At 37.0% G+C, this 20,382-nt stretch overlaps 1 protein-coding gene across 1 annotated transcript in view; it reads right to left on the bottom strand.

Moving 5' to 3' along the window:
- Positions 1 to 20,382, bottom strand: part of taok1b (TAO kinase 1b) — a 51,462-nt gene that overhangs the window by 3,763 nt on the left and 27,317 nt on the right. The window contains exons 2-19 of the mRNA XM_059526647.1: positions 18,930 to 19,167; positions 18,749 to 18,820; positions 13,523 to 13,624; positions 12,000 to 12,045; positions 11,619 to 11,715; positions 11,045 to 11,158; positions 10,875 to 10,966; positions 10,694 to 10,787; positions 8,535 to 8,616; positions 8,245 to 8,412; positions 7,468 to 7,668; positions 7,192 to 7,329; positions 6,695 to 6,931; positions 6,269 to 6,397; positions 1,834 to 2,037; positions 881 to 1,120; positions 582 to 794; positions 163 to 345 (exon numbers count right to left, since the gene is read on the bottom strand). Of these exons, the coding sequence (XP_059382630.1) occupies positions 163 to 345; positions 582 to 794; positions 881 to 1,120; positions 1,834 to 2,037; positions 6,269 to 6,397; positions 6,695 to 6,931; positions 7,192 to 7,329; positions 7,468 to 7,668; positions 8,245 to 8,412; positions 8,535 to 8,616; positions 10,694 to 10,787; positions 10,875 to 10,966; positions 11,045 to 11,158; positions 11,619 to 11,715; positions 12,000 to 12,045; positions 13,523 to 13,624; positions 18,749 to 18,820; positions 18,930 to 19,061 (2,544 nt within the window). The 5' untranslated portion in view covers positions 19,062 to 19,167. The remainder of the gene's footprint in view (positions 1 to 162; positions 346 to 581; positions 795 to 880; positions 1,121 to 1,833; positions 2,038 to 6,268; positions 6,398 to 6,694; positions 6,932 to 7,191; positions 7,330 to 7,467; positions 7,669 to 8,244; positions 8,413 to 8,534; positions 8,617 to 10,693; positions 10,788 to 10,874; positions 10,967 to 11,044; positions 11,159 to 11,618; positions 11,716 to 11,999; positions 12,046 to 13,522; positions 13,625 to 18,748; positions 18,821 to 18,929; positions 19,168 to 20,382) is intronic.

The raw sequence follows: 20,382 nt of genomic DNA, 5'->3' as shown, positions 1-20,382 counted from the left end.
TAAACATCCATCCATAATTTGGAGATGCTTCAAAAGTTTGTGTTTCATATTTGTATGAGCTATACCTATAATTCGTATTCTGGAATGTCAAAAACTCAAACTCTTTTAAACAAAATGCTGTGTCCTGTAGTTTCTAGTAGTGGTTTGTATCAGATAAAATACCTTCTGCTCAAGAAGAGCCCTCCTCAGCGAAACCCTCTGCTCCAGCTCTTTCCTCTCACGATCGTGCTGTGCATCCGTCTGCATCTTGATCTTGCTCTGATAAGCATTTAGCAACTCCAGCTCCTGCTGCAGCTGCATCTTTAGCACCTGACATGCGGCCTCCTGTGCCTCATCCAATCGCAGCTGAAGGGCAAGATGCGAGTCATAGTTATAATTAAAATTATGGTGTTAAAAACAAGAAAGTGAATGCCACATTTAAATTAGGAGAACAGTTTTTCCACCTCGTACATTACTTATCCTACAACTGAATATTGTTAAAGTAACTGTTTCAACTCCTTCTGAACCTTGGTTCTAAACTCTTTGATGGCTTATAGGAAGACGTATACATATGCCTACTCCAAACATGGCAGGTCACTCACAGCTTGTGTGGACAGCATGTCATTGATGGAATGGTCGTACTGCTCAGCAAGGATGGCTAATTTCCGGGTCTGTTCCTCCTTCAATCTCTTCAGCACAGCCTTGTGGTCAGACTTTGGTGTGGTCTCCAGGAGGTGGTTGCGCAGGGCCTTATACTGCCGTGTCTGAATTTTACACGTGTCCTGGAACTGTTTCTTGATCTGCAGCTCTTTAGACTAAAGAGGAGAAAAGTCTTACCGACTCATATACTAGCTAGTACATACTAGTTGTGTAGTTACAAAATCAAGCATAGGCTACATACTTTAAGGCTCTTGGGCTGTTGCCGGACCTCCATAACGTGTTTGCGGCGTAGCTCTCGCTCTCTGCGTTTGTTGTACTCTAGCTGGTTGGTGAGTTCAGTCTGATGCTGCAAGCGGATCAGCTCAGTACGCATCTTCTGGATGGTGCCCAGCTGTCTCACCTCCAGCTCTTGCATGGACTCGTGATGGCGGAGCAGCATGGCATGTTCCAGATCTTTCTGCGTTTGCCGCTTATTTAGCTCCTGGATCAAGAAAACCTTTTTCTTTATATTTGTTCTCTTTGAAAATAAAAATAAACATGAATGAACATCTCATGTCTCATGTTATCGCTCAATCAGTGTTTTAACCACGGAAAGATGTCAATAAAACGGCTTGTAAACTAAATGTCATGTAGCATTTCTTTACCTCGGGCAAGTCATCAGTGTCCACAGCTTGTTAGTTCACTAGAGAAATCAAGTCTCGAGAAGAGCATTTAGCAAAATATTAGACTATATACTCATTATAGTTGAATTTACTGTTAGTAATTTAATGTGTGTTTAAATAAATCCGTTATGACAGCCACTGTGTAAATTAATATATTTCAACAAAAATTTTAAGTTAATAAAAAAACTGTAATTTATATGTATGCGTAATTTTTTTTAAGTTGAATGTTGATTTTTACAATAAATATTAATGAATTTAAGTTTCGGCTCAGTTGTTAATTGTAACCTTATAGTAAAGGGCTCCCTATAGTTTAGAGCATAAGCTGAGTTATTATTATCCCTAGGAAAATGTTATTATAATTATATTTATTTAAAGAAGGAGCAATTTGTTCTGTAAACCACTGTTTGATAAAAATAAATTTAAAAAAGCAATTTTTTAAATCTAGTAACCCCCAAACAAACCCAACCCTTCATGTTTGCATACCATTACAACCCTAGTCATTAGTTATGTCTTAGAGGAAAAGTGAAGTTACCTCGCGTACAAGGTCTTGCTCTACATTGTGTTTTGCAATGAGGATTCGCCGTTTAAAGCGACGACATTCCAGCTCCAGGTACTGCCGCTGTCGACGGAGTAGGTTGGCCTCCTCCTCTGCCTGGTAGTGCTGAAAGTTCTCCTTCTGCTTCGAAAGCCTCTCCTGCTTCTCTTTCTTTGGGGTGGACTGGTTCTCATTTAGTTCCTACATGCAGCATGGGAAACATCAATAGGTTGTAAAGGGAAATACAGACATTTTCCCTAACTATCACAATTGCATTTATTTTTGGCCTTATGAGAGATTTTCGGAACATCCTATACTGTATTCTAAAATGATCTAATTAACTGATATTAGCGTTGCTAACTTCAGAAAATTAAAATAAGGGACAACTGTAAGGACAGAAAATAAGGGACAGAAAAAGGGACACTCAAAATATTTTCTTCTGTACCATGCAGTAAAAAATGACAGTGAATTTAACAGTAAAAAACTGTAAAAACCCTACAGTAAAAACCTGTTAAACGGATAATGGTAAATTCCTCTAGTATATACACGAAAACGCGAAAAACTGTATTGGACAGTACATGTAATTTTATGGTAGTATACCATTTTTTGGAAGTGGGAAAAAGACTGTATAATTTAAAGTGAGTAACCGTAAATTGACTTTCCCAGAATTCCCTGCGTTACATTTCAAATTTGATGTTTTTTGTTGTTGAAATAACTATGCTGCTTCTTAGTTTTTTCTTATCAGTTTTGTTTATTAGGGTTGTGTGTTACGCCTAATGTTGTTAAATGAATGTTTATTGCATTATTTCAGTTTCATGTGTATTACCATGATGTTATTTCGTGTTTGTGTGAATGAAACTGTGCACTTCTATACAGAGCCGGACAGTAACGGAGTACATTTACTTGAGTACAGTACTTAAGTACAATTTTGAGGGATCTGTACTTTACTCGAGTATCATTTTTGGGGAGTACTCATGACTTTACTCAAGTACATTTGAGGGGCAAATATTGTACTCTTTACTCCACTACATTTCTATCCATAACCGTAGGTACCCTTTAGTTCTTCGTCCCCGTCCACACAGAGACGGAGCTTACCCCAATCCGATCTTTTTCTCGTCTCAAGAAATATCTGCGTCCACATGAAACCACAAAAGGATGTAGTTTACATGCCAGACCAGCATGTGGCGCTGTAATTCTGCCACAGAGATACACTTAAAATGGAGAAGAAAACATGGACTATGCTCATAAACCTTGTGCCTGGTACACAAATGAACATGGAACAATACATTTACTAATCTGTGTTAATGTCAGTTAATAAAAAGACAATCGTTCAGTGTTTGCTCATGTTTTTGTTGCTGTTACGTGACGTAGTGGTGTCTGACTAGGGGCAAGCCATGGGCTGATGACGTCATCGTTTCAGAAAATATACGGATTCGCCGTCCACACGAAAACGCAAAAGCGCCGTTTTCAAATGTATCCACTCTGGGACCCAGTTTAAAGAAATATCTGTTTCACTCTTCCAAAACGCCGGATTCTGTATGGACGAAATGCCTATCCGATAAAAAATGTGTGCGCGTCTCAGTGTGGTCGAAAAAAAAAGAAAAATCTTGGAAACCCTCAATTTGTTGTTTCCCTCTCAAACATGATTGGATTGTGCAGGTGCCACTGATTGGGACAGCCTATCAGCAATCACATTCAGCTTTCCGCCAAAGGCTTCATGACATTTGATTGAATTGAAGTACAGTTCACACACACAGAGAGAGTTGTCACACATAGATTGTGTGTGTGAGATTGGTGTTATTCAGCTGAAAGTATTTTTTCCTGCCTTTGCCTGTATGTCAATGTGAGAGGAAGGGGCTTAATACTGTCACTCAAATGAGCTGAATTTTATTTTTCCTTCTTTATAAGCTGACCTAAACACAGCTGATAAGCTGATTTTTTTTAATCACTATTATTTTCTCTTCTATGCTGCGTGTATAACACGGTCAGGTTCAGAGGTGTGTCAGAACATTGCTATATTGCCTTCTTTGCTGGTTTAGGTTTATTGATTTTATTGATAAAAAAACAGAGAAACTCACATGTACACACAATTGTTAGCTGAATTTTCTTTTCTGATATTACACATTAATGTAAGCTGAGCATTTGCTTTGATGTTCTTGAGTATGCGGTGTGTTTAACACAGTCAGGTTCAAATGTGGGTGCAAAAAATCCATTAAAACTCTAGCAGAGGTTTGTCAGACAATTGCCATTGTGCTTTTGCCTTGTGTGCAAGTGAGAAATGTTAAATAAAGCAACATGGTAAAAAGATAAAAATGACTTGATTTTATTTTCAATTCCTTTTACATTCTCCAAGGTATTAACATTTTTCATAACTCTATGTAGGACATTTCTGTACATAAATGAAGCACTGTAGCAGTAGTAATGCAATATTTAGAAAATGTACTCTTGTTCTCTTGATACTCAAGTACTTTTAAAACCAAGTACTTCAGTACTTTTACTTAAGTAGACAACTGTCTGTAGTACGTGTACTTGAGTAAAATTTAGCAATGAGTATCTGTACTTTTACACAAGTAATGAAGCTCTGTCCGCTTCTGCTTCTATATTTCTTAGTATTAAAAAACTGATGGGCTATGGTTCATCATGTGACTTTCTCATCACCACCTGTATTTGGTGGTTATCAGTGTATTACAAAGGTACAAAAAAGATTTCAGTACTTATAGGTTGGCATATTAACATTATATTATTTATTATTAGCATTATTTAACTGTAAATTTAAGCTAAAACCTTAAAACCTAAAATGTTGCTACCATATTACGGTAAAATTCTGGCAACCACAGCTGAAGGTTTTTTTTTTACGTACATTTTATGGACTTTTTTTTTTTTTTTTTTTACAGTGACAGTGTCATTTCCGTGGCTACAGCCAATTTTGTGTATAAAAGGTTCTCAGAAAGAATCACATTTGCTTAACCTATGTTCAAATATTCTAAAAATAAAGTTTAATGTCATACAAAAAATGTCACGCATGTTATATACAAAGCATTGGCCTGAGTAAATTTTACCACTATAGAATTGTGACTGCACAAGTGGTGTAGTAATTTAGGAGGTGAATATACTGTGAAAGGACATACAATATGGCATAAAATGTGAAAGTATAACAACTGAACATCTATGAAACAAAATGTTTATTGCAACCATGTAGCCTATGAATTCATGAAAATGAATATTTTTCAATTAAACAGAACTTGGAGTGTGTGGGCTGATTTTGATGCTTAAATTTGTTCTTCAATATTAATGTGGTCCAGGTTTAGGAATATGCTAGAAGTTACAATTTTAAAAATGTGTAATTTTGTTTCTCTATTTAACAACATTAACTTAAAGATGTCTTCCCTCAGGTAGATTGCATGTTTTCTTGCCTAGCTGGATGTTGTGCTTATGATCATTAATCACTTTCTTTGCATTCACTCAAACTGATTTGGTGAAATCAAAACGCAGATGGTGAAGGGGATTGCCATTAGCGCGAGTGACGTGGGAGCCGGATTGGATTGGTTTGGTTTTGTAGACTGAAAATTTAACTTTTTTCAGCCACCATCATTTTACAAGCCCCTGGTCGAAAGCTTCTATTTACAATGTGTTTTTGCAGTGCTGAGGAATTAAGCCAATCACAGACATTATCTGTTGAGTTCTTAAATGCAGTGGCCAATCAGAGGTGTTTAAGTCAGTCAGAATCCACTCAAAACACAAAACATTTAAGTTTTTGTTTCAGTACTGAGTTTTACACGTTTTGGAATCCTCTCATTATAAGAAAGATTAAGCACAACGTAAAAAAAAACGTTTAACTGTACAAAAAAGCATTACTGATTATAAACAAACTTTGTTAGATTGAGATAAACTAAGATGAGCGATAAACTTTTGAGTGATCATAAGGGGAGTACTGGTTGTATGAGCTCAAGGCTATAATCCTTTCAGAATTTGAATAATGCAGAATTTTTCATGTGAAAAATGTTTAAATATGTAATTTTGATTACCAAAGCCAAATTAAATTTGTGGCTGCATGGAGGCTTTAAATTAATAAACATTCTTTTAAATTCATTAAGCAAAAAACTCAACATCACTGTTTTTAACAAGATGGTTTTTACTAAAGTACATTTTTACTGTTTTGCTTTAAACATTTTGAATCAACTTATTAACGATGTTTTCTCTCCTCCTCTGGAATGTATACTGTCCTTTTGTATAACTGTGTAACTGTAAACTGCCTGAACAGTAGAGATACATGGAATTTTAGTATTATTTTTTGTCTTCATAAATTACACTGTTCAAGCAAAAATAATCTCACAGATCTCATAGGTCAGTTTAGGTGGAATCATGCCGAGATGAAAAATACAATTGGCATATTCATATATGGGTAAAAAGCCATGCTTGCATATGTGTTTACCTCTTTCAGTTGTTCCTTTCTTAGCTTGTACTCTCGTTTCTGTGACTCCAGGAAGCTACTAAGCTCTTTCTTTTGCTGTGCTTGAATGTGCTGTTGGAATTTCTTCTCATCATTGGCAAATGTCTTGGCCTTCATGAAAATGACAAAAATAAACAAATAAACAAATGAATAAATAAATAAAATAAATAAAATATAAAAGACAATGAAGCAGACAAAGTAGAAAGCACATCATTCCTTACAATGTCATTTTATGACATAACATCAAGATTTGTCTTCACTGGAATTGAGGGCCATGGCATAAAGGAAGAGGGGAATACCCAATTCATAAGCAACATTACTTAATGCATCTTTGTGCTGCCTAACAAATGATTACTGATTGTGCCTGGGGTCTAAACAGATTGTGTGACATGTCTTGTGCACACTTACATCTTTTTCTATGGATGCTTGGTTTTTCTTCACAAGTTTCTCCATCTCAGCGGCAAAGCTATTCCTCTGGGCCTCCAGCTCTTTGTCCAGTCTCAGCCTGTGTTCATCCATCTCCGCTTTCAGTTTGTTCTCCAGTGCCATAAGGTGCTTCTGGTGCTGCCGCCTCATGCGCTTGTAACCGGACATCTGCTCCCTCAGCTCAGAATCCTGCTCATGTTCCTGCATCTGGCGTGTCACCTGAAAGAAAGAGGAGGAGGAACACAAGGAAATGGAAGGAAAGTGAAGAAGAGGAAATAAAAATAATCAAGAGACGTCTTGTGAATTTTGAACATTACTGAGAATGAACAAAAACATATTGTGGTGCCATTCAGTTAACACCGTGTCTACACTGAAAGCAACCAATGCCATGGTTCATCGATTACAAATGAGTTATGTAGTTTTGACACATCTGTAGGGTTGAAAAACACTTCACTACAGGTCCACTGTGACAGGCTCACCAGAGATGCTGTGCGGATGGTGGCAAAGTGCTCGCGGTTGCGGTGGTGTTTGCGCTGTGGGGGCTGTGCGGGTGCTGCCTGGGCTTCTGAGGGACGAGGACGTGTTTCAGGATCCTCAGGATAAACCTCCTCTTCTTCCTGATGGACACAAAAGCAGGAAATATATATTAGGTATCATGAAGTTCAATGTTCACAGTTACTTAGTATACTGTAAATAATCTCAGATTTTTGGCAGAAGATTTCGGAGATGTTTTATCAAGAGGTGTGTAAACGTACAGGCTTCAGGTGAATGACCGAACTATTAGACATAACAGTATGGTCTTTCTCTAGATCAAGGTCACTCTTGTCATCAGCTGCATCAGGAATGCTGTTCACTGAGCTGCTCTGAGAGCTTGCGCTGATCGACATGCTGGGAATGGACTGATTACTGCCCACACTGCTCACTGTGCCCGTGCGACCAGGACCGTGCTCTGGCTCCTAAACAGACATACACAAAAACAGCAGTTCAGAGACCAAAGATAATCATAGTGAAATGAAGTGGGATCTAACACTCTCAGAAAAGAAAGGTTAGTACCTAAAGAGTCCATATTGGAACCTTAAAGGTACATATTAGTACCTAAAGTGAACATATTAGTACCTAAGAGGTACAAAAGTGTGCCTTTCGAAAAGGTTCCGCCCCAGTGACAGCTTTTGTACCTTTTTTTCTGAGAGTGAAAAGACATTTATTACAAGTTATAAAATCATCATAACAATAAATATCAAAAATCACTCAAATTGATTTGTGGGAATACGCACATAGATTTCACATCATTTGTTTTTTGTTTGACAGCAGCACTCAAGCTGCATAAACTTCAGAAGTTTGTGAATAACCTGATGGTCATATTATACACCAAGATTTGAGAATATTGTGCTTCATAAGGATCCAAGAACAAACATTTTTTTTTTTAAAAATGTCCAATTTTAAATTGGACATTTTGAATGCACTGATTTTGACTCCCACTTTATATATTAGCCAATATTAAAACAAGAACTAGGTAAGACTTGAGATCTGACCTCATCTCCCTCCTGGGTCTCAGTGGTCGGCCCATTGTGCGCCTCCTGGAAGAGAATCTTCTTCATTTTGCGGTACTGCAGGTTGTCCAGCTCTCGGACCGCATCTTTTGTCCGCAAAATTAAGTCTATCAGAACTGATTCTGGTCTCTTTCGCAGGACGAAGGCATGCTATAGTTTAAGTAAAGAGTGCAGAATATACAGCAATTGTAAATATTCAGGTGGATTATTATTTTGACTAACAAACAAAAAGGTTATTTAAATGTGCTGATAATTCAGTGCAAAGAAAACACCTGCAACAGATCCTCAGAGTGTGGTCTGTCTTGGGGAATTTTCTGAAGGCAAGAGTCAACAAAATTTCTAAAATAATCCGTCCTGAGGAAAGAAATGATACAGCATCATTAATGCAGAAATTGTCAATAATATACATCTTCATGCATTTCTTCTAAAATAATAGTTTTAAAAATAAGGATTTTATAAGACCTATTTAAGATCAAGTAAAGCAAATTTAAGCAATAAATTAAAGGACCGTAATACATTAATATGTTCTCTAAATTAAAACGTCTAGAAGCACACAATCTGTTCTATTAGCAAAAATTCTAAGTTTGAAGAAAATATAGCTTCCTACCAATCTCCATTACTTTTTAATTAATTAAAAAAAATGAACAAATTAATAAATTCCATGTCATGGTACTGTCGTAAATGCATGTCGAAGACTATCATGGAAGAGAAGAAATTGTTGAAAATAGTCCTTCTTTTGGTTATCTTTGCACACAAAAAGGTATTCTGGTAGCTTCATTAAATTAAGTTTGAACCACTGATGTCACATGGACTATTTTAATGATTTCCTTACTACCTTTCTGTGCCTTAAACGTGGTAGTTCCGTTGCTGTTTATGCAGGGTCAGAAAGCTCTCAGATTTCATCAAAATTCATCATGTTAATTTGTGTTCTGAAGAGGAACGAAGGTCTTGTGGGTTTGGAATGAAATGAGGGTGAGTAATTAAAGGGTTACTTCAATTGAAAATTGTTTCATTAATTTCTCACCCTCATGTTGTTCCAAGCCCGTAAGACCTTTGTAAATCTTCAGAACACAAATTAAGATATTTCTGATTAAATCCGAGAGCTCTCAGACTCTCTAGTCAGCAACATAACTACAATGTTCCCAGGTCCAGAAACGTAGCAAGGACATCGGTAAAATAGTCCATGTGACATCAGAGGTACAACCGTACAACAAATTAAAAAAACTTTAACAATTCTTCATCCTGTCTGCAGCGCAATCCGCCATTATGGAGAGAGTATCACATCACATTTGCTGGCTTCTGGTTTATGTAAACAACAATTGTGCATGGCGCTGCTGGGTCTGAGAGATCTTACAGGTTTTTCTCTTACAGGTCTTACAGGTTTGGAACGACATGAGGATGGGTAATTAACACTGTTGGGAACGTTACTTTAAAAAAGTAATCAGTCATAGTTACTCACTACTTGTTCCAAAAAGTAACAGAGTTAGTAACTAAATTACTCTATAATAAAATTAACTCGTTACCAGGGAAAGTAACTATTTGCGTTACTGTAAAAAAAAAGAAAAAAAGTTGCTATATGTCAAAGAATTTTTTTTCTTTTTAGCAGTTTTCACAAGTCAGTTGAAATAAGTAGAACAGACAGGCGTTCGTACATAACTTTCGAGATGTATTGCTCGTCAACAGACAGCAAGAGTTTTATCCTGCACTCTTTGTAAGAAAAGTGTTTTTGGCCACTAGCTTTGTAGATGCCTGTGTAACACATTACATGTACACATTACATGCACGTTCTTGCCTTTGACTACAATGAATTTGAAGTAGTGCTTATATCTCCACCTTGAAAATGCCAACTTTTCATCGGATTGCTCCTGACTCGCCATTTCTGCTGCTGCTGCGAATCTCTGCGTGTGTGTGACTGTGTGTGTTGTGGGCGCCGCTGGCACGTGCGTGTAAAAACACTGGCTCTGATTGCTACCATGAAACACATGACTCTGCCTTAGCCAATCATAATCGCTTATCTCGTTATTAACCCACCTGCTCACCTGTGTGAGCCAGGGGTGCGTTCGGATTGCATATTAAATCAATGCATAACGCACCGCATTTAACGTTCAGTAAAGTTAACGGCGTTGTAACGACGGGAAAAGTAATTAGTTAGATTACCCCGTTACTGAAAAAATAACGTTGTTACCTAACGCCGTTCTTTTAAACGCCGTTATTCCAAACACTGGTAATTAATGACAGAATTTTCATTTTTGGGTAAACTACCCCTTTGAATCAGAAACTTGATTAAAACAGTTTTCTTAATTCTTGTATACTTGCTAACCAAATGAGAAATGGGCAAAGAAAATACACAAGAAATAATCACCCCAATTTTTTATTTACTATCAAGCCGTAATACAAACTGCTATTTTTGTGTATATACTAGTGGACTCACCATTCACTTGACTGCAGCATAGGGCTCTCATTCTGTGCTATGTGGTATAAGGCACTCATCGCATTCATGTTAAACAGAGGAGGTTTCCTTTCGGCTACAGCAAAAGGGAGAAGCAAAAGTAAGACTGACTTGAAACTGAAAGATGCACAATTCATTTTAAAATGAGCAGAACTTCTGTCACCTAGTTCTATGCAGGTGATCCCAAGAGACCAGATGTCAACCTTTCCATCATACTGTCCCTCGTCCATGGCTAAAATTACTTCAGGGGCCATCCTGAAAGGAGGTGGCCATGTTAATAACCAGTCTGCGTGAATGGAATCATTATTACTCAGATATAACCAGTGTGCTTACCAATATGGTGTCCCCACAAAAGAGTTGGCTGGAGAGGCGATGGAGGCAGAACCAAAATCTGCCAGTTTGACTTGTCCAGGCTCGGTCAGCAGGATGTTCCCAGCTTTGATATCCCTGAGTGAAGAAAATGACATGCACAACAGTCAAAATTAGAGGTAGTTTTCCTCGATTCCACAGGCAGTGTCTTAATAATTGTTAAATATCTGTGTGTCTTTGTAACTAGAAGTCTTTTAGAATTCATTCAAATGAATTGGATGTTAAGAGCTCTATGTTGGTGAATTGGAATAAAGTGGCCTGTATGCTTGTTGTCTCCTGCATTTAATTCTTGCAACCTTACAACTAAAGCTTTAACAACTTCCTTTGACACTACACTGTGCCGCAAATGAATAAAGGTGCAGAAAACCTTGTCAGAGTATGCAAGTTGTTCGGTCACAAGAATGCAAACGTTCAAAAACAGTTAGCAGAACCAGTGTCATGAAAATCATTTGGTTCTAGTGGAACTTGTTCTTGATTCCTAACACCACACTTAATGAGCAAGTGCTCACTATGTAAAATCATCAAAAAACCCACAAACCTGTGAATCATGTTATGAGAATGGAGGTATGCAAGGCCCTGCAAAGCACCATGGGTAATTGCTGCAATCTCAATTTCCTGAAGGGGCTTCTTGTGAACTAAGCAAAAATGACAAAGATGAATGTTCTTCAAACTGATAATCAATTAGTTACATTAATGCATTTGACAGACACTTTCATGTAAAGTGATGCACACTGCATTCAGAAAACAAATTTTGTCAGTTCATGCATTCCCTAGGAATCAAACCCATAACTTGGTGTTGCAAGTGGCATATTCTACTGTTTAAAAATAATACACATAAATCTTTGCAATAAGTAAAACCCATATTTTGGATTAAATATTTATATTGCTTCCAAATGAAAGTAAATGTTTAGTGTCTTACCCTCAAGAAGGTCAGAGGCAGAGCCCAAACAGTACTCCATGACAAGCTAAAGAGATGAAAAAAGATGATTTACAGAGAAGAAATTAATTATTTATTCACCTTTTAATGCCATGCAAGAATCAAGGCTATTTTCATAGCGATCTCTAAATAATTTTTACAAAGTATACAATTACAATCCAATAAAATATGCTTCATAGTAATTTTAGTTTGACAAGTAAGAAATTATGGTGATTCTTCACCTTTTAATAAATATCCATGGTTAAATCTTGTATGACCTAAAAGACACCTTGTAAAAACAACTTGGTCATACCAAGATTTAAAGGTCACATATTGTAGAACTTTACAGAGTTTTATTTTAGGTTTTGACATCCTTAAGAATATATATTTGTGGTATAAGTACCAAAAAACATCTCATTATATTTTTACAGCTCCTTTCTCAGGAGGTCTGCTAAGAACAGGTTGATTTTGGCCTGTCTAATTAATCTCTTCTGATTGGCCTGTTGTTTTCTAAGTGACGCACGGCCAGGTCAACCACTAGGGTCAGCCGACCACAGCGCTAGCGGTTAGGCAGCAAAACAAAGGGGAAACTGGAGGCGGCCCATTCAAACCAGCGCAGATTCGGCTACGTAAGCAGCTTAAAATATCATCTTGATGTGATGTTGGGTGCCAGAATCAACGTAATACAGCCTCAAATTTGTAATTTGATCACATATCTGCTGCCACAGCCAGTCAAAAAAAAAAAAAGACAGCTGTGGTTAAACACGATAAAACAAGTGGACTGGACAGAAACGATCATCAAAAATGCTCGTCTTCATTGCACACAAATTATAAAAGGTTCAATAAAGTATGTTTTTTGTTGTTATGGACGAGTCTACAGATTTCTTGCCATATGTTTCTCACGACTATGTCATGTATGAAAAAATGTCTGTGTGCATGTGTAATAAAAAAACTAACAATTTATCTAGAAATGTTAGATGTGATCAACCTCATAGTAACAATCCTGTCAGATCGTCCATCCTTTGAGAGTATAACGTTACAGGTCTGCCGATCTGGTTTCATGGTTTAGGTTAATCTTTTCGACATGTTTCAGTGTTGTTGTTGCTCAGTGCTCAGCAATGGCAGGAACGTGATGTTGTCTGGGGGTTTGACAAAAGTAGAGTGGGACGTTGGGCAGCTCGAGGTGGTAACTGAAGGCGGTGACTGTGTGGTTCTGATGACAGCTTTTTACGAAAGTCACAACAGTAAGTGAAAAGTCACAGCTACTTCATAAAGGCTGTGTGCATTTTACTGTGGACGGACATGAATTATCATCATTATCAGTTATCATGAAAAAATCCAGGAAATTTCAGTTTTAACAGTATGGGAACTTTAAAATAAATAAAATTATTCTTACACTAGGATTTGTTTCATATAGCTTGTTTTCACAGAAATGAAATAGTTACTGTTTATATACTCATTAACATGTTATGCCAAAGAGTGAGAGCAAGAATAAAGAATTTAGAAAAGAAAAAGAGAGATCTTACCCAAGCCGTGTGTTCCCGCAGGTAGCATCCTTTATACTCTATGCTGTTTGGGTGTTGTATTCTCTGGAGGAACTTGACTTCCTTAATGATATCCTGCCATTTCTAAGTAAAGACAAAACAGCATTAAATCATACAGCCTTTCCACCAGATCACTGCATCCACTGCTGACGTGAGCAGACAGGACATACTGACTTACTAGTACAGGTCCTGAAAAGGAAAGTCAGTCCTAAAAGCTTCTGAAGGATTCTTTGAAAGAGATTACGTGTAATCCGATTACTGCTAATCTGAAATTACAAAGGAAACGCTGCCACCAGCTAAAGTATGAATGCCCGTGGTGCCTCACTTCAATCTGTGGTGTTACACAAGACTTAATGTGACTTCAGGCCATCCTTAAAAATATTCTTGTTTGCCGTAACCCGACCGACCCTGTCAATTTAGCACCGACTCAAATTTTGTCCGACCGATTTGCCGATTGTAAATTTGCGTTAAGACCGATCAATTTTTTTTTACTCTTCAAACAACTAATACAAAAGCAATAAAATACTATTAATTAGATTTAAGTATTGTAAATCTATAAATTGCCTAGTCCTACATACAAATGAAGGCTATCTTCTTTAATTAAAAAAAACCCGTGACGTCATCTATGTTTACAATATTGGTTAACGGATGTCACACTTATGGCCTGTGCGTTCGCTTTGTCTCATACTCTCAGTCAGAGTCAACGGTTCGCGCTTGGTAAAGATGGCTGCGGCTGCAGTAAACAAAATGTTCCCGGTCTCTGTTCAAAGTCATACGGGTTCGGGCACCATAATACATATAAAAAAAATAATTAAAACAGCTCGATACCGCTTTAACTTGGCACGAAGTTCTGGAAAAACTGTGCCCAGATCTTTTCCCATCCCTTCTCATGTCTAGTCTAAAACCGTGACCGTGTCGTGTCGACTGTCACTTTATGTTCGAAAATCGATTGCACGAATCAACCAACACAAGTTTCGAAAACGAAAATAGGACATTTATTTTAACAACCTTCTCTTGGATCGCGTCCAGGTGTTTTTTTGTTTTTTTGAACAGGCGTCACAGGGCAAAAGCAGCTTGGGCACTCTTTAGTTTTCTATTGAGCCAGGACACACACGCATAACAGCAAATACTTCAGCACAATGTTTCTCTTTTTACAACAGAAATGTGAATTCTGCCGGTATTCAGACAGTCTCATGCATACAGATACAGATTAGGGCTAGAATCGCCTAGGGCTGTCAAAATAGCTGAAAAACTAAATGCGAATTTTTTACTTAAATATGATCAAAATTCGAATTGTATTCGAATTTAAAATTCATAATTTCAGTTAGGGTGAAGAAAAGGTTTTTGCTTCTCTTCTGAGGCCTCAAGATAGCGCATCGAGCAAAATATTACTGCACGTTTATTCAAAGCATTAGAATACATGACTGTGAAAAAACAACATAATATTTAAAATAATTTTTATGAACCAATTATTATTAAGTTGCTTAAAGAACTATAAACAGCAAAACAGCGTCATGTATGCATGCATTGTTAAATAAATAAAAAGGGCGGAAAACCAGTCACACAGAATACATTTTTTCTTTTAAAAACATGAGATGCAGTGGGATGGGGAACAAAAACCCAACATAAAGTCTCGAGATATTTTTAGAAAATTAAACTAAATACATCCATTTTACATGTCTTTCTTAATATGCGGCTCTTGTGCGAGACGCGAGTCCAACGGTGTCCCTCTAGCCTTTAATCATTCCAAAAAAAGGACAACACTTAAGGTCTTTGGGGTCATTTTGACCCCAAACTTTTAAAAAGCGATTGCATAAGGAAATATACATTTTTTATATGGAAAACTATATATCATTTTTTTTTATTTACTTCTCAACTATACATTTATGCTGTGTTTTTGTGGAAATTTTGAAGTTTTTTACCTATTTACTGCACAATTACATAACTATGCCATAAATTGGCTCATGAAAAATGATTTTTTAAAGAAAAAATCACTTAAATGATGATCTTAATTAAATCTAAATAGTTTCTGGACATTGCTCTATGTGTTAGGGATAGAATACTGCCATCAAAAGGTTAGTCAAAAAACTTTATTTCTTATGGGTTAGGAATTAAAGTGCAATGGCCACATGTATCCACTAGAGTGCTATAGAGACTCATTCATTTTCACTTCATTTTTCTTGATGCTTCAACTTCTCCTCACAACTTTATGATATATATTTTGTGAATATTTATTTAAACATTTTGAAATACATAAAAAATCTGTAGTTTTGTCAGAGTTAGAATTTGTTTTTGTTTTCTAATATATTTTGAATTATCTGCTTTTGCAAATTATTATACATACATTTGAAAAAAACATTACAGGTCACCACTATGACATGATTGTAATCACACACTATTTATTTCAGAAAATTATTTATCAACAACTATTTATTTTTTTAGAACAAGAGATTTTAGAACAAGATGAATTTTAAAAGTAAATAAACCAATATAATACAAAACAACAGCACCAATAAACTGTAATGAACAGGAGTGAAGGGTACACAGAACAATTTTTTTATAAATCACATGGCTAATAAACATGTGAAAGAACAAGCAGAGTGCAAAACACTGATAATGGTACTTCATATCATGAACTAAAGTCGATGCACATCTGGCAGATGTTGACAGTATGAGCAGTGCAGATGTTCTTCCAGTTTGTGCAGTCCCATCTGAACTCCACGTCTCTGCTGCGTGGACACACCTCACAGCGCTTTCTTTTTGTGGATGGATGAACTAAAGACCTTTTGGCCATAGTGCTGTCACAGAATGAGCTGTGTGCGGGAACCAGACTGCCACTTTTATACTCTAACTGGGATGTTTTCAAAATGCTGCTGCAGCTCTTTCATCTAACTGTAAACTTTCTCAGAGTGCAAAAGTTCATCTTTCTTGTATCTGCCCTTTCCCTCTCTTTCTCTCTCTCTATCTGTGTGTGTGTGTGGGGGGGGGGGGGGGGGACAAGCTTGTTCCATGTTGCATATGTGACATTTTTCAGATTTGTGCCAGTTTAGTTGATTTTAAAATGCTCTCTGTTGCAGTGGCATACGTGTGTTTGTGTGTGTGTGTGTGTATGAGATAGAAAGTTTGTTCCACTTTTTATTTATGCTCTAGGACCAGATCTTGAATTAAATGTAAAAATTTTTAGATTTATGCCAGTTTAGTTAATTTTATTTGCCAATTTCTGTAAAAATGCTCTCTGTTGCAGTCACATACATGTGTGTGTTTGTGTGTGTGTGTATGAGATACAAAGTTCGTTCTACTTTTTATTTATGCTCTAGGACCAGATCTTGGTTTATTTGTAGAAATTTTCAGATTTATAATGGATTTAGTTTTATTTTTTTGACAAACAAAATTTTAAAAAGTCATTTTTTGCATTTTCCCATTCATTTTCAATGTGGGGTCATTTTGACCCCAAAGACCTTAAAAGGTTAATTTTTTTTTACACACCTTTAGAACAACCAAATCAAGCCCAGTTTTTTTGTGCATGTTTAGATAGATTATTTAGGAAATGTCACCGAGTTTCATGCCCCTGCGATGAAGGTAACACTTTTAAAAAATGAAGGAAAAGTCCATTGGGGTCATTTTGACCCCAAAGAGTGATTAAAGGCTAGAAAATGCGCGAAATATGCGTTCTGTGTGAACGGCTTGGTTTCAGTTTTGATGTAAACAAGATGATCTCCACATTGATGTTCTCTCTCTTTTTTTTTTTTTTCCTTTTTTTGTATTGGCTTCAACCGGATAGGCTAACATAACCTTATAATGCAATGACACATACATCGTCATCGCATCTCGTGCGCCACTGATAAAGATCAAGTATACTTCGACCATCCGCACAATGTCTGCATTATGTCCTTTTTGTCATCCGCGTGCGGGCATTTTTTGAGGCCGCGGACGGTGCGCGTACACGAGGTGAAAGATGAGACCGCAGATACTGCGTGTCGAGCTCGTCCGCCTTTGAAAGTTGTGTAAACACGGCTGTGCGTGTGGCAAGATGGAATGGAAAACGGACTGTGAAGTACCGGGGCTCATAAGGCAGCTTCCTTAATGCACACCTAATTACACCTAAAATTACACCTAAAAATCGTTTTTCGAATATTCGTCGAATTTAAAATAAAAATCCACATTCGAATGCAAAAACGTTGCATTCGAATGTGGATTTTTATTTTAAATTCGACGAATATTCGAAAAACGATTTTTTTAACAGCCCTAAAAAATCGCCTATGCGATTTGTTGTTGTTGTTGTTGAAATTTAATCATAAACCCAGCCATGTTGAAGCCTGCAGTAAATGTTTTGCATTATGGCAGTCCACTCTGCTTATTGTTTTTCGAAAATGTTGCACTCCTGTTTGTCATTGTGCACATAACTTCACGCCAATAAATCATCAGAAATATTGGTCTTTACCAATATATTATATCTTTACATTCCTCCTGCCTGTTGTCCGTTGATTTACCTACATTTGGTGTTATTTGCCATATGAAACTTATTAAGACATGCAAAATCGATTTTACAATCGATTCAATGAACACTTGTCACTGAAATCTAACAGAGAAAAACTTTTTTCACAAAAGTGACAACCCAAGAAAGCAAAGTAAACGGTCTCTCATTTGTAGGTTGCATTGACACGTAGCGGTGGATGCAAGTAAAACAGTACCTCATTTTTTTTCTCACCTTAAATTCATGCAATAAACATGTTTTTGACAAAGATTCAAATTTGTTTGTGGTCTATATAGCCTGCATCAAAATGAGGTTTGCAATGATGCGCCCGAAGGCACGGGTTGAAGACCCAGTCAGTGATGTCACGATATGCTAATTAGTTTAAATTCATACCTACGTCATCAGCATCACAAAAATGTACTTTTTTTTTTTACATTGAAACTTGAAAAAAAAATATAGACCGACCTACCGACCCTTTTTTTTTAAAATTACTGTTACTGCAAATCAAAATATTTTTAAGGATGGACTCAGCAATTGTTTTTATTTTGCTCAATTTTACTGTGCCAAGTCATTATTTAAGAGCCAAGCCACAGTTGTGAATGTGGAAAAGTCAAGTCCATGGGACAAGAGATATAATGCGATCACTCTGCCCATCCTTTAGAAGTAAAAGCTTAATCCACAACCAAACTGTTGCATGACTGTATGTAATGACTGTGGAATGTAGGAAAACTGACCTCATTAGTCTGTTTCCCACTATAGGACATCTTCTTAATGGCCACCACCTCTGCGGTCCGCACATCCCGTGCCTAAACAAGATTCACATCAGATTTCAGAATGTAGTCTCCCAAACCTCTCATTATGTTCTTTAGCAAAATAATAAATCATATTCTACACACTGCAACATTTGATACATACAAAATACACTGCGCCAAAACTGCCATGACCGATCTCACGAAGGTCTGTGAAGAGCTTCTCGGGGTCCTCCTTAAAAAACAGTTCTGCGATCTCAGGGTCCTTCAGGCTCCCTGCCCGGCTGGTGACGGGCATGCTGCGAGCCGGAGGACGCGCCGCGCTCGCAGGGAACTATCTGGCCGTGTGACTGTGCCCCGCTGGTTACTCATCTGCCAGAGGGAGGCAGTGTATGCATAGGGACCTGAGAGGGAACAAATAAATAAATGTCAACATATGTAATAGGGATGTCACTATATCAATTTCACTACAATATTATAGTGGGCTTGACATTAGTACACAATAATATCATCACGAAATCTGGCTTTCTGCAGTTTGGGAAGTCTAGCACCCTGTCCGTTCACAGAATCCAAAACATCGCACACTGGTGAGCTACCTTTTCTCAGGTAGGCCTTTTTTTTTGTTTTTTGTTTTTTTAAAGAGTTAAGCCCTGTTCACACCAAGAACGATAACTATAAAGATAACAATATTAGCATTCACACCAGTGAACAATATCTGTCTGTTTATACTAAGCACAAACTTGTCTGCTTTCAACTCTCCAGCTCATGATAGCAGGATGGATTCTGATTGAATGTCAGTGTTTGTATTGTTCATCAGATGGAAAAAATCCTTTTTGAAAGTGATTCCAACGATATCGTTTCTCTGTGACAATACCCTAATAGTTGTGGTGTTGACTTCTTTAAAGATGTGATGTCTTAGAAAAGATGTCATATGATGCGATTTCAAGTTTTCCTTTCTCTTTGGAGTGTTGCAAACTGTTCATGAATAGAGAAGATTCCTGAAGATGCAAAGACTAAAGTCTCAAACCCAAAGAGATATTCTTTATTAAAGAATTTCCATATTTCACTACGTTTTTCCCTCAACTTAGATTAGTTGATACATACATCTTCCGTCTCAGGGTGTGCACTCAATTGCTGTAGCGCGCGGCGCCACTATGCTAGCGTTTAGTTTAGCACCATTAATTCCTTAGGATCCAAACAGGGATGAATTTAGAACCCACCAAACACTTCCATGTTTTCCCTATTTAAAGACTGTTACATGAGTAGTTACTAGGGATGGGCGTTTTCCGCAAATATCACATTCGAATATTTGAGCTCACAAAAAAATGAATATTCAAATATTCGTTTATTTAAATTAAGTTTAATGAGATGTTATTTTTCAGCAACATTTTTTGTTTCCGTCATTTTGAACAAGCTTACACACAATAAGCTTGAACATTACACATCGTGTTTTGTAGCTGAAAACCTTTAACGATGCGTGCAAACAAACAAAAGTACAGATTAAAAGCAAAAAGCAAAAAAAAAAAAAGTGAACAAAGAAAAAACTTAGAGCAGCCTGCAGCAATTAGGCTATTGTAGAACGTAGACTTAACTTTGAAACTTTTAAACTGTCAGCAAAC

The sequence above is a fragment of the Carassius carassius genome, chromosome 36 (genome assembly GCF_963082965.1).
Source record: "Carassius carassius chromosome 36, fCarCar2.1, whole genome shotgun sequence".
NCBI lineage: Eukaryota > Metazoa > Chordata > Actinopteri > Cypriniformes > Cyprinidae > Carassius > Carassius carassius.
The sequence above is the reverse complement of the archived record's forward strand: the minus strand, read 5'-3'. Positions and strand labels throughout refer to the sequence as shown.